Genomic DNA, 13,870 nt, shown 5'->3' on the forward strand with positions numbered 1-13,870 from the left:
GTCTGGATTAATAAAATAAAATGAAAAAACAAAATCCTAATAGTGGCCTATGATTTCAATTATTCATTTATTATTTGACACAGATGAGATTTGGCCGTAATTTGAGATCAGTGTTTTTCATCTTCTTCTCATAGTCTTCATCAAATTGTTCATTTTGTTCAACACTGAAATGATTTTTCCAGTCACCAACCTTCCCTGTAAAAACAGAAACAGTATTAAAGCTCGATAACATCCCTCTTTCTTCTCTTTCTGTTAAGGTTTAACATAGAAACATGCAGGTAAATATGTCTAACCTTTTTGCGTGAAAGAAGGTATATTAAAATCAAGGGCTTCATTTTTGCCATCTTATTGTTTTTCATGTTATCAAACAGAACTTTTTCCATCACATGCTTCTTCAGCTTTTCACTGGCAGACAGTCCCAGGAAGGAGCGCAGCTGGTTGAGTTCTCGTTGAGTACCCTGCAAGAGCAAACAGGTATAACCTTGAGTGCTTGCATTCATAATTCCACATCCAGTAAATGCATTGCTTACCTCAATCTGGTCCTCATAGAACAAATAATGGATGTTGGAGCTGGTCTGTTTCTTCTCCCACCAGCCGACAGATTACAGATGGTAAAATAACATCTATTACATGTTAACATATTAATATAATTTCATTTTCTTACTCACTTTTTCCTTCCATGAATCTCTGCAGGAAACTGCTCCAGTCTCCAGGCTCTGGTTGCACCATGTTCATGCGATCGAAGTGGAAATAAGATACTGCTGTGTCCTTGGCATTGCGGGCCACACAGATTATCTGCAATCAGATGGAAATCAGAAAATAATGAGGACTGGTGATATTTCTGACTATTGTCAACAAACCCCATGAAAAGAATAAACAGCAATGAATAATTGATCCTTCCATCAGGTATTGTCTGTTTTACTGGTTCCTTCCTGCCACTTTGTTAAACAAACACAATTAACTTGCAATAACATACCTTAGAGTTGTGCTCCCAGAAGGATTTGGGAATAAACTGGACTGGCAGGTGTGTCTTGATAATGAGGGAGAGGTGCTTAATTTATTCAGATCATCCACTCCTGATATAAGAAACTGATGTTGAACCTCACAATGACACTGACATACTGTACATCATTACTGCATGTTTGTAACTGAGGCTGCCTTGTGTTAAACTTGCCTGAAGGGAATCCAGGTATGTGCATTTCCATGAATGGCACTCTCTCTTCGAGTGGGACAGACTCTTGTCATTCAAGTGGCATCTGGCTGAAGTGCAGAAGGTCCAGGATGTAGGACGCCCATGTGGTGCTTTGGAAATTCAACAAAGACGATGGTCATCTGTCAGATGTACAGTATAAACACAAGCCTCCCATATAAACCCCCACCTGCTTTAGGGTAAGTAGCTATGAGAATGTCATCTGGTGCTTTAACAATAGTTAATTGCTATGACCAGTATTGGAAAACATCTAAAGCTTTGGCTAAATGAGATGGAGTCTACCTTGAAAGAAGGAGGTTTGGCTTGAGGGAATAAAATGAGGATTATAAAGATACACACACTGTGTGCAGGATTTGGGTGTGTACACTCAAATGCCAATACGGTGTTCCCAAAAGTTATTCACATTTATAAATCCATGAGCACACACAGAGGCATTGGAACAGGACAGGAAAAGCAAACAGATCCTTGGGGCCTCCAAGAAAAGCTTAGGAAAGGGGGCCCCCTACTGGTTGCTTAAAAAAATGAAAACTCTAACTTATAACATGGAGATGATGAAAGATGAAAGTTTTAGGAGCACCAAAATGTCTGGTTGCTGCACTCATTTTATACAAGGCATTAACTACTGATTGACATGAAAGCCTTGTTTACCTGAACGATAATGTAACATTGTGTTTAGTGATTGATTTTTACACTTTTAATTTCTCCCATGTAAAGATTAAAAGGGTCTACTGGCACTAGTGCCCCATCAAGGTTCCTGATTTTAGGTGAATGATTAGGGAGTAGTAGAACCAACTGTAGCACAAAGGTTATGTGAGTCTGCACGATTTTATTGTGGTTAAAATGAACTTTTATATTGTTTACAATATACCCAAAGTTCATCTACTGTCCCTTCTTGGGGGGTGTGGTCATCGGCTGGTGGTTGGCCTTGTGGGGATGGGTAATGAGAGGAGGTGGGAAGGGCTTATCTGTGTATTAATAAGCCTGGCATGTAATTGTAAATCAAGACGACAGGTGAGGAAAGAACAGAGAAATGTAACTTCTCACACAGTAACACAGACACTTGTAGGGGAGGTGGAAAACTGAGTATTTATTAAAACACAAAGGGGATACACAAACAGTACCTGCAGGAGGGAAGTGGAGATATGCAGACACAAAGATAAGGTCCAGATCAAAGTCCAGAAACAATGAATCCAAGATAAATCCAGAAACAGGGAAAAGTGAAAAAACAAAATAATCAGAAGACACAGGACATGACAAAAACAAACTGAATCCAAAAGGACGGGGTTTAAATCCAAAGACACAGGACAGCTGGAAATAGTCAAAGGCTAATGAACAAAAGTAAAAGTACAGAAAACAAGAGACACTGGGAACAGGGAATATTTCAAAATAAAAGACACAAAACAGGAAATGAACAGAGCTTGTGATACAGCCGTCTAGATGGTGGCTCCACGGGTGAACTGCAGTCCAAGGAAGCTCCAGAGGACGGCCCTACAGTCAAGGTGGTATCCAAGTTTGTTCTGGGCGGTGAGCTCTCAGGCGAGGAGCCACTACTAAGGTCTGCACTTCAGGCGAGCACAGACCCAGTTCCATATTGGAGGGTGGGCCCCAGGCAAGCAGGAATCCAGGAACATTATAGAGGACAGCCCCTCAAGCTGTGTTGAACAGGACGGCCCTCTCTGAGTCCAAGCACAGGGACGTGGACACAGGCAGGTATGACTGGAATGAAAACTCAGGTAGGTCTGACTGGAGCAAAGGCTCAGATGGAGCTGACTGAGAAGAGGCCAGGATGGTTTGGTTGGACTGAAGATTACTGTGGCTAGATCGACTGGGCTGGAGAAGACTGTGAGTGGGCTGGGTGGCTGCTGATGACTTCGTCATGACGCCAATCTTTCTTGAGTCCCTGATGAAACTGTCTTGTACATAATTTGAATGGCCTCAGGAAAGGATTTTATGAAAGAAGTGACTGGAGAAAAATATATTTTGTGATCAACATCACAAAGTAAAAAGAAAAGGAAAAAACTCAGCAAGTAGTTTTTTTCATTCTTTTAATGTGCATTTTTCCCAAAAGGACTTTTGCGGCTTGCAGCTGCTTTGGGCAGCATACATTAAATATAAGACCATCAGATTAATTTCCACAAAATTAGTGAAATAATTCAGATTACCAACCACAGTCACGATTCAGTTCAAATGACAGTTCAAATGGATAAACACTGAACTGACAACCATCAAGGTTTTCAATCATATCAATCATATTTGATCATTTTATTTTAGTTAACATCACTATAAGGAGAAATGACTTAGACAATATCATTTCCACTGAAAATTTAAAAACATCAACATCAACACAGAGTTTAGAGTTTTTCATTCTGCACACCCAGACCTTAGCCTCTAAACGTTAGTACGAAACTTCAGTGTGGGATTCTTCATTTTCTGCTTGTAGTCTTCATCAAACCATTCATTCTGGGCCACAGTGAAATGGTTCTTCCAGTCACCAACTTTTCCTGAAGCGCACAGATAATCATGTAAAGAAAATCAATATTATTGATAAATGGTTTGAGTATTTGAATCAGAGCAAAGAATTTCTTTCCCAGAAAATGTTTGTCACTATACCTTTTCTCATGAAGGGAGACACCCTGTGGTTCATCATTTGAGCAGTGGAGAAACTGATCATTTTATTTTCTTTCATAACATCAAATGTCACTCCAGTTACGATACTTTCTTTCTCCTCAACTGAAGGAGACAAACCAAGGAAGGAACAGAGTTGGTCTATTTCTCGTCCAGAGTCCTGCAGACATTATGGGATCTCACCATGACAAAATGCACAAATACATAGTTGTTGATTTTTATATAACAAATAAAAGGTCTATGAAAATAGTTTGACATTTTAGTGCCTGATTTATTTATTGATTTGTATTTCAAGTTTTATCATCTCCAGATGGTTTTTGTTTATCTGCTGCCACAATACCTTTGTTTATTTATTGTAAAATTTCAGACATAATATTAACACAGAAAGTTAAATACCTTTTTAACAAGTTACCAGCTTTCTGCACCTCACGGCTTAATATTTGGAGAGGATACTGAGGCTCATTGCTTTACACCAGCTGTGATTGTAAAGGTTTGCAAAAATTCAATCCTGGAAAACTATTCAGTAAATTTAGGAGACCAGTCCCAGGTTTACCAAGCAACAAAATACTTGAACCTGGTATGAGATGATGCCACTCACATATCTGACTTCTAAATATGAAACTGGAGACAGAAGACCAAGCTCAGTAGAAGGACTGAAATAAGGACAATCAGACAGCTCACCTCAATCAGATCTTCATAGAACATATAGTGAAGATTCGAATAAGTCTGTTTCTTTTCCCACCACTCATTGACATGCTTGTACCAGGATCCAAACACCACTGAAGCCAGAAAACAATACATGAGACAACAACAGGCAACATTTAGACAATGAATGAGGCCGAATTAAGCCTCCTTTTAAGGAAAACTACTTTGAATTCACCCTTTCCATCCATGAAATTCTGTAGGAATGTGCTCCATTGTCCTGGATCAGGCTGGGCGTTGTTCATCCGGCCAAAGTGGAAATAGGAGACTGCACTGTCTTTTGCATTACGGGCCACATAGACTATCTACAGAAAAAAAAACGTTACATTTCTATATATATCTTCACCAGAAAAAAATGTGAATCACAAATTCTGCATTTCACAAGCTGCATATGTGCATGAGGTTTACCCGAGATTTCTGGTCCCAGAAGGACTTGGGCACAAACTGGACTGGTAGATGAGTTTTAATGAGACGAGGGGTGGTAATAAGCTGGTCTGCCAGATCTTTACCTTTATGAATAGGATGACTGTGATTCATTGCAAGCTTAGTTAGACTTATTTAACATCAATAAAAACAAGACTTATATATGTGTAATGTGTGTCAAATATCACCTTGACATTGATGCAATTAAGGTTCATTTGTTTAGGGGGAGCATGCAACACATATTGCATATAATGGAAGCTCCATACCAACATTGGAACATCCTTTCACAGGTGAACTGTGGAGCAAGTGTCATAATTTGGACCTGGTTTGTTTCAGGGCCAGGAATTACTTTAACAAGTTATCTTAAGTTAAACACATTGTGTTTGTGTGTGTCTTTTGCGACAGATCAAGCTCAGATCCCATCTTATGACCACGTAAATAAAAAAATCGTATAACTAAGGGTTTACATACTTTTTGATGATATAGTTTTTTTCATAATATTTCAAACATCAGTGTTAAATCACTGTTGCAAGAGTTGCTTATAGTGATGAACTGACTTCAGCTGCAATCGGTTGTATAGTTCTAATGATCCTGCTTAAGTGGACAAAACTATTCTGCTTGTGTTTGTGAATTTCTAAAACTGTGAAATCAAAAAAAGATGTTCTGTGTACATTTGGATCCACACCTGATATGGTGTGGTCTGTAAAATAAATATCACTGTAGCAATCTGTGGCAGACATATTATTATATATCATTTACCACACTGAAAACATTAATACAAATAATATTATTAGCAAAATGAACTCAATGTCTATTTATATTACATATTTTATGAACTGATTATAAGTTTTGTACATAAATTCTGTATCTGTAGAGAAACTAGTGGAGTACAAGTTCTTCAAAACTGCAGTTTTTTAAATATAATATAAATGTATCTGACTGTGACCACATGAATGAAACCTGTGGGTAGAGAAGGGATGCTGATCTCCAGGAAGGGTACTCTCTCATTAAGAGGGATGGAGGTTTGACGATTTGGACATGTCTGCCCAAAATACAGAAGGTCCAGGATGTAAGAGACCCATGTGGTTCCTTATGTTAAAGGAAATAAATACATGCTGTTTAGTGGCCTGAACATAGAGAGCAAATAAAACCCAGGGTATTCATTTACAAAAGCTTAAGCAACTATTCCAGATGTTCCATACTCTCTTACACAATCTTACCTGCTTTTGGGTAAGTAGCTATGAGAATGTCATCTGGTCTTGCTCTAAAGGTTTGTATGTTCTCCCAGTTGTCAGTGAAGTACTTGCTCATAGAGACGCCATGAAAGTCAAACATTGTGGGCCGTGGTGGCAGCTCCATCTGTATTGAATATTAGCATGAATTTTTAAATACTGACCACCATAATCATTTCTAAACATACTAGCTGGTAATTGTTTATCATATAGTAATAATCAGTAGGTAACTTTTTCATAACTTTATTACACAGATAAAAATGTGCCTGCCAAACCATCAGTAAATCATAGAGCAGAGGGAAATACAAACATTACAACATTTCCTATTGTGCTAAGTGTTCCTCAGCCATACCAAATAAAATACACACTAAAATACACAAATGAACAACAAAAACCAATCATGTACCTTTATTTCTTGAATGGCACCTTAATACACCCAAAATATAATAAGCTCAATCCTATAGTCTTTTTTTCTTTTAAGTAGAATTTTGAGTTATCATCAGCAACTTGTGATTACAAGGTTTGTTTACTATTCTCATTTACTCCTGTCAACTCATATTCCCCAGTTATTAAACAGTTGAAGTATCTTAGTAAAAAACTTTTAACTTTAGCAGCATAATACATGAAAATTATCATTGCCCTGATATTTAAATAATCTGCCAAATGATATTTCAGTCATCATTTCCTCAAGTTAAAAGTATACGACTGCACACTCACCCTGCCGAGGAGGTATTTCCCAAAACAGTGGTGTCCACAATAAAAAAAGTCAGTTTGTTGTGTAATCCTCACTGTCACTTGCTCTGTAGTTTCAGGAAATGAAGGGAGGCGTGTACATAATGGTACAATGTGTGCCATTTTACAGTATCAGCTGTGACTTATTAGATATGTGGCTCAAAGGTCAGACAAAAGCCATTACATCCAGTACATTACTAAATGCATGTGTTGAACAAAACAAAACAAAAAAACTCCCTTCTTGCTTCATTAATTTTATTGATGCATATTTTGATGAAGCTGTTTGAGTTATACACTTATTATATCTAAACTATAGTAAAAGATAAACCCGTGTCCCATAAAGAAATAATTTAACAACGGTAGGTATAACGTGACAAAGATGAAGAAATATTTACCTTTAAAATAATAATAATTATAATGATAATAATAAGAATAATAATAATATAGTAAGGCTGTAACTGTATCACAGTCTTGTTACAGGGCAAACAGTTGGTCTGACTCTGTCCATATAACAAACAGTAATGGTAACATTATACCTCATTTGTTTATTCTGTATAAAACCTACAGCATTGAAAGCCAATGTGCTCATTTAGATTTGGATTATACAAGCAAGACACAGTATAAGATGTTAATTATTGAGTTTTATAGGAGTTAGTAGGCAGATTTTGTTAGACTACTGGACAAAGCCATGCCACCCGTTTCCAGTGCTCATGCTGCTGGATTGTTAACACACACCCACACCCAAATACTGTCAATCTTCTCAAATAACTTTCCATCATCAAACCATTTTGTCAGATTTTTGTATGATGAGCCAAAATGCTGGTAACACAAATTCAAGAGGATGAAAATTTTTTACTGAAACTGAAATTTCAACAAGGCAGAGAAATGACAATCAAAAGTGTCCAGCGATAAAACCAAACACAAACAAAATAGCAGAAAAGACACTGGGAAAGAAGCATAGCAATGGGAAACATAGATTTGAAAGTAATGACAGAAAAACATGCATTAAAAGACAGGAAACAAAACATTAAAAATAAAAGCATGACTGGAAGTGTGTAATTAATCTTTTTTCCCAAATGCTGAACTATTCTGTTTAAGGGCATTTTCAGACTCTTATTTTAGCAGATAATCAACTTCACTAACTAACTGGATTGTAAAACATTTACTGCATCACATAAGTTTATATACTGTGCACTTCAGCCTTGTTCAGATTTCAGTGCGAAACTGAAGTGTTGGGTCCTTCATCTTTTTCTTGTAGTCTTCATCAAACTCTTCATTCTGGGCCAAAGTGAAATAGTTCTTCCAGTCACCAACCTTCCCTGCAGAACCATAGACAGTCATTCAGGTGTTTCAGCTCAAGTTGGTATAAAATATTATTGATGAATGTACCTTTTCTGATGAAGTGAGAAATGTTGAAATCCATCCATGGAATTGCTGAATAGTTGACCATGATGTTCCTTTTCATAACGTCAAAATGCACTTTCCCTGTAACTGTTTCTTTCTCCTCAGCTGAAGGAGACAAACCAAAAAAGCAGCAGAGTTTGTCTATTTCCCATCCAGTGTCCTGGTCAAACATAAAATATTCCACTTCTATGGGCTAGAGCAGCACTTTAGAGCAGTAACCAAATTCTAAATTATATACAAACATGGGATTTTACACTGATTCATTTCCTGGAGACTTACCATAATCAATAGTTGGCTAATCCTAACATTACTCTAAGCTTCAGCTAAACCTAACTTTAAACCAAGTTATTACCCTAAAACAAGAATGATGTACATAATGAGAACACGTATCTGGTCCCCACAAGGAAGGTCAAGTTCCCCTAATGTGAGTAAAGCTGGGCACATTTATATGTACACACACATAAAGGAACACCTTACCTTAATCAAATCTTCATAGAACATGTAATGACATTTAGAATAAGTCTGTTTCTTCTTCCACCAGCCGTTCACATGGTCATACCAGGATCCAAACACCACTGAAGCACAGAATAATGACTTGTTAAACAAGTATCAATCCCAAAGTAAAGCAAAACATTTGAAAAAGACACGTTGTATTGTGAAAATTCATACCTTTTCTAGATTACTGACAGTTCAGTATGTCCCAGTAGCAATGGTTATACTTTTGTCTCCATATATGTACATTTTAGACTGCAACCATGCAGTTGATCACTGTTGACCAAGGACAAAAAAAAGATCTTGTTTGTCTGACTTCCTAAAACTGTACAATAAAAAAAAAAAAACAACTTTACACTTTGGGAATGGGCCTCAGAGAAATGATGATTTTACGGCTGGCTTACTGGGTGGTGCTTTTTTAGAATAAACCAATATTGACTACAGGTCCTATATAAACTAAATGTAATCATCCAACATACAAGAATACAGAAGTGCCATATGTAAATAGTCAAATTACATGTTCTGTAGTGGCCTCAACAAAAGAAGGACAAGAAACTCAGGGCATTCGTTTACAAAAACATAGACTTAAAAATATAACTATGCCAAATGTTGCATTCTCTTTTGAACACAACCTTACTTTCTTTAGGGTAATTCTTGAGAGTTGGGGCAAAACATGTCTTATACAGAAAAGTCATCTTTATGAATAAAATCAAGAAATGTATCAAATAAATATACATTAATTCATTATCTATACCTGCGTATTGCTATTTAGGGTCCCAGGGATCTGCTGGAGCCTATCCCAGCTCTCTTTGGGTGAAAGCCAGGGGGTACACCCTGGACAGGTCCCCAGTCCATCACAGGGCCACATAGAGACAAACAACCTCACACACTCACACTCACTCCTATGGGCAATTTAGAGTCACCAATCAACCTGACATACATGTTTTTGGACTGTGGGAGGAAACCAGAGTACCTGGAGAAAACCCACACAAGCACAGGGAGAACATGCAAACTCCACACAGAAAGGCCCCTGCTGTGTTCAGTGCTCATCACCAAGCCACCATGCTGCCCCAAACATATATAATATATCTGACAGAGTTGACAAATCCACCCACAATGCTCTTAATGTGAAAATATATTATTTTTTCATTGTCTCTATACACACTCAAATATACGTATAGCTTCATTCACATTATTTAGCTTTTTATAATGAACACTTTTGGCTTGTAGAGCATAGACAAACCTTAAATGCTTTAACTATACTAAACCATAAAAGTACAGTGCCTATAAAAAGTGTTCACCCTCTTGGATGTTTTACCCTTTTATTGATTTTATAAATAATTCAGGGTAAATATACTTTGGCTTTTTGACCAAAAGAACTGACAAAAATCACCTCTATAATGTCAAAGTGAAAACAGGTTTCTACAAAGTAATGTCAATTAAACAGGGTCAGATATGTCAGGATTGGTGGTGTCTAGTCTGCCTGTGTGTTTTCTCCCTGCCTCTCTCTACAGATGGTGGTGAGTGAGAGCTGATTAGAAACAGCAGCACCTGAGCTCCAATCATCAGCTCTATTTAAGGTTCTACCTTCTGGTTCCTGGTTTTCACTCTTCATGGTGCTTGCTTGTTTCTAGTTCAGTGTTTCTCATGTTAGATACTTCTGTTCTTGTGATCATCAGTTCCTTAGTCTCTGCATCCCAACTGCAAATTGTTAGCATTTAAAGCCAATTAAATATTTCAAGTTCCAGAGTCTAGTTAGAATTCAAATACATTTTTCATATCACTTTGATTACAGATTAAATATATGGCAATAGCATTTCAAAACAAAAGTGGCCTATGATTTTCCAGTGCATGGAGAATTTTTAAAATGAGAATCAAGAGAAAAACACTGTGCAAATGAAGAAAGTCCCTGACACAATAATGAAATTATATCTTTCTGACATTTTCTTTTTATTATTTTTCCAGTGAACCACTGCAGCTCCAGAAGGGGACTGTACACTTTGATTAAATTCAATACAAATAGACTATAAATACAAATACTTTGTTTAAATTTTGTTAAAATAATCATAATAATGTTGTTACACTCATTAATTGCTTCCACCCCCCACCCCATTACATGGAGGAAGTGTGGAGTCAGTCTGGGATCACATAACGAAACTGTGTAGAGGTCAAACCAAAGAGAACTGCTATTGGTTTAACAGCAATGGGGAGAGATGCAAATGCTGATTATATTTAGGTTTGGTTTTCTTTACTGCCCTTTGTATAAGGTAAATGAAAAACTCTTTATGTCATTTATGTTATTGCTCCAATGATATTTCTATATGCTATTGTCATTGGAGTGTCACTGTAAATTTCCTGAATTTCCCTTTGGGGATGAATAAAGTTGATCTTATCTTACATGTTGTAGTTATGCAACATACACTTTCATTTTAATGAAGAATCGTATTTACTGATACTAGGTAAATATGTTGGACTATACTGTAAACTACATATTTGCTTTGCAATACATTTGGTTATTTGCATGATTCATTTTGTTTTCTACACATACACTGTACACTCTCTAGTGTTAATAAAAGCATTTACTTTCAGACAGTGTGCAGCACATCATATCTCACAGCAGTCACTGACACATCTTCACATATAAACACAACCTCTCCAGCCCTGTTCAGATTTCAGTACGAAACTGAAGTGTGGGGTCCTTCATCTTTTTCTTGTAGTCTTCATCAAACTCTTCATTCTGGGCCACAGTGAAGTGTTTTTTCCAGTCACCAACTTTTCCTGCAGAACCACAAAGAGTCAGTCAGGTATTTGTGCTTGAAGTGGAAAGTCATTTTCTTTTTTTTTAACCATTGTTCAGTTTACCTTTTCTCATGAAGGGAGAAATCTTGAAATCCATAAATGGGACTGTAGAATAGTTGGCCATGCTGTTGTTTTTCATATTATCAAACTGCACTCCACCTGTAATTTGTTTCTTCTCCTCAGCTGAAGGAGACAAACCAAGAAAGCAGCAGAGTTTGTCTATTTCCCGTCCAGTGTCCTGGAAACACAACAGTCAGAGACCATCACTGTGTTATTAACAGCTTTATGAGAGCTTTAGAAAAGTAGCATGAATAGAAGGAGACCCACAGAACCACTTACCTCAATCAAATCTTCATAGAACATGTAATGAAGTTTAGAATAAGTCTGTTTCTTCTTCCACCAGCCGTTCACATGGTCATACCAGGATCCAAACACCACTGAAGCACAGAATAATACATGGAAATCCTTTTACTAATGTAGAGTAACTCTCTTTTTAAATAAAAACTACTTATTTATTTCAGACTTACTCTTTCCATCTAAGAATCTCTGGAAGAAGTTTTTCCAGTCTCCAGGCTCTGGCTCAATCATGTTCATGGAGTCAAAGTGGAAATATGACACCATGTTGTCTTTGGCATTGCGGGCCACATAGACCATCTACATATGAAAAGATACCACTGAAATTATCAGAGGACCAACATCACACAAGACATTCTCTTGTAATAATAACAGGAAGTAGAAGTCCTGCTGTTGTTGTTTTGATTTGTTTACCACACATTGAGTGGATTATTGTCATCAAAGTTTTCTAGCTACTTTAACAGTAAAACATAGCAACAAACTGACTGACCATGTGTTCAGCAGTAGTTAGCCTAACAGTGTAAACATTAGCAATATGTTCTCATTGACTGCATTACATCAGTATCACCTGATGTTTCTTCTTTGTCCACTCATAAACTGAGATAATGCAAATAAAACAGGCTACTGTACCCTGCAGTTTTGCTCCCAAAAGGACTTTGGCACAAGCTGGACAGGAAGATGAGTCTTAATCAGTCGAGGAGAGGTGGGGAGATTGTTTACCAGGTCTGTTCCTGTGTGAAGAAGTAAAGATGGAATAAGCAGAACCCAGATCCAATAAAAGCTTCGATTTGTCTTCAGTGCTACAGTGATCAATGATCTTTTTAGACAGAATGATACAGCTTATTAAAGTCAAAGCAAAAGGTAGAATATCTCCACATGCTATACTGTAAGTTAAATAAGATTTGGTGTTTGTGTTATTTGTCATATATATTGTGAAATATTGTGAATCTATTTGATCATCTGTTGAACCTGAAGCACTGTCGGGGGGGGGTGAGCTCCAAGAAAGGCACTCTTTCATAGACAGGGATGGATGTCTGACGCTCTAGAGCTGTCTGACCAAAATACAGCAGGTCAAGGATGTAGGAGACCCATGTGGTTCCTAAAGAAAGGGGGAAATAAAATGACCTTAAGCCCTCTATATATCAATACACACACCTTTTGAGAGACGTAAAACATTTACAATATACTGACTGTTCACGTTTGTGGACTAACCTGCTTTGGGGTACGTTGCAATAAGTATATCATCTGGCCTGGCCTGGAAGTTTTGAACATTTTCCCAGTTGTCAGTGAAATAATGAGTCATTGAGACTCCATGGAAATCAAACAGCTCTCCTCGAGGAGGTAAATCCATCTTAAAAAAATAAATAAATAAATAAAACAGTCATTTAAGATATATGATCATTGTGTTACACAATACAATAATCTGGCTGATGGGGACAAAGGAAAGAAAATTATCAATTGTAGACACTGAAGTCAGATCATGTCAGAAAATAACTTCTACAAGACATTTTAAAGGAGAGAGACAACAAATAGTTAACAGTCCAGAATTGCTTGAGTATGAACTTGTGCAAGATTGTGTGAAAATACAAACATGCATAACCTTTGCCTTTGCTTTGAAACACTTGTGTACTTCAGCGATACATGCTTAGTGAAACAAAAGATATCTGTTTGAAGGTACAGATTACAACAAAAAGGGTACAATTAGAGCTTTACCTTGTCTGGATTAACTGACATGCTGTTTGCTGCTGGTTTCTTTGCTGAATTTCTAATGCTTTTCTATTCTATTGTAATTCTTCTCTGACAATCGATTTCTCGTTGCGTAACACTGTCTCCACCCTAAACGTCTGTACAATCCCAGATGTGAAAGTAAAGTCCAGCCCCTGCATGTTCTTGGAAG

General features: G+C 37.2%; 3 protein-coding genes and 1 pseudogene across 3 annotated transcripts; all 4 read right to left on the reverse strand.

Moving 5' to 3' along the window:
• Positions 1-70: 70 nt before the first annotated feature.
• LOC113145130 (cytosolic sulfotransferase 3-like) lies at positions 71-3,088 on the reverse strand (annotated as a pseudogene).
• Positions 3,089-3,238: 150 nt separating this feature from the next.
• On the reverse strand, positions 3,239-6,990 carry LOC113145962 (cytosolic sulfotransferase 2-like). The gene is made up of 8 exons (XM_026333140.1): positions 6,910-6,990; positions 6,181-6,319; positions 5,921-6,049; positions 4,946-5,046; positions 4,716-4,842; positions 4,517-4,614; positions 3,821-3,995; positions 3,239-3,711 (listed from the first exon to the last, which is right to left on the reverse strand). Exons 2-8 carry the CDS (start codon positions 6,317-6,319, stop codon positions 3,599-3,601), a joined length of 882 nt encoding a protein of 293 aa, XP_026188925.1. The 5' UTR covers positions 6,910-6,990; the 3' UTR covers positions 3,239-3,598.
• Positions 6,991-8,130: 1,140 nt separating this feature from the next.
• LOC113145131 (cytosolic sulfotransferase 2-like) lies at positions 8,131-10,435 on the reverse strand. Its single transcript, XM_026331528.1, has 4 exons — positions 10,408-10,435; positions 8,806-8,903; positions 8,314-8,488; positions 8,131-8,243 (listed from the first exon to the last, which is right to left on the reverse strand). Exons 1-4 carry the CDS (start codon positions 10,433-10,435, stop codon positions 8,131-8,133), a joined length of 414 nt encoding a protein of 137 aa, XP_026187313.1.
• A 306-nt stretch (positions 10,436-10,741) lies between these two features.
• Positions 10,742-13,842, reverse strand: LOC113146266 (cytosolic sulfotransferase 3-like). Its single transcript, XM_026333649.1, has 8 exons — positions 13,687-13,842; positions 13,186-13,324; positions 12,955-13,072; positions 12,604-12,715; positions 12,147-12,273; positions 11,959-12,056; positions 11,683-11,857; positions 10,742-11,598 (listed from the first exon to the last, which is right to left on the reverse strand). The coding sequence occupies exons 1-8, from the start codon at positions 13,705-13,707 to the stop codon at positions 11,486-11,488; spliced, it is 903 nt and encodes a 300-aa protein (XP_026189434.1). The 5' UTR covers positions 13,708-13,842; the 3' UTR covers positions 10,742-11,485.
• Between the last annotated feature and the right edge of the window lie 28 nt (positions 13,843-13,870).

The sequence above is a fragment of the Mastacembelus armatus genome, chromosome 7 (genome assembly GCF_900324485.2).
Source record: "Mastacembelus armatus chromosome 7, fMasArm1.2, whole genome shotgun sequence".
Taxonomy (NCBI): domain Eukaryota; kingdom Metazoa; phylum Chordata; class Actinopteri; order Synbranchiformes; family Mastacembelidae; genus Mastacembelus; species Mastacembelus armatus.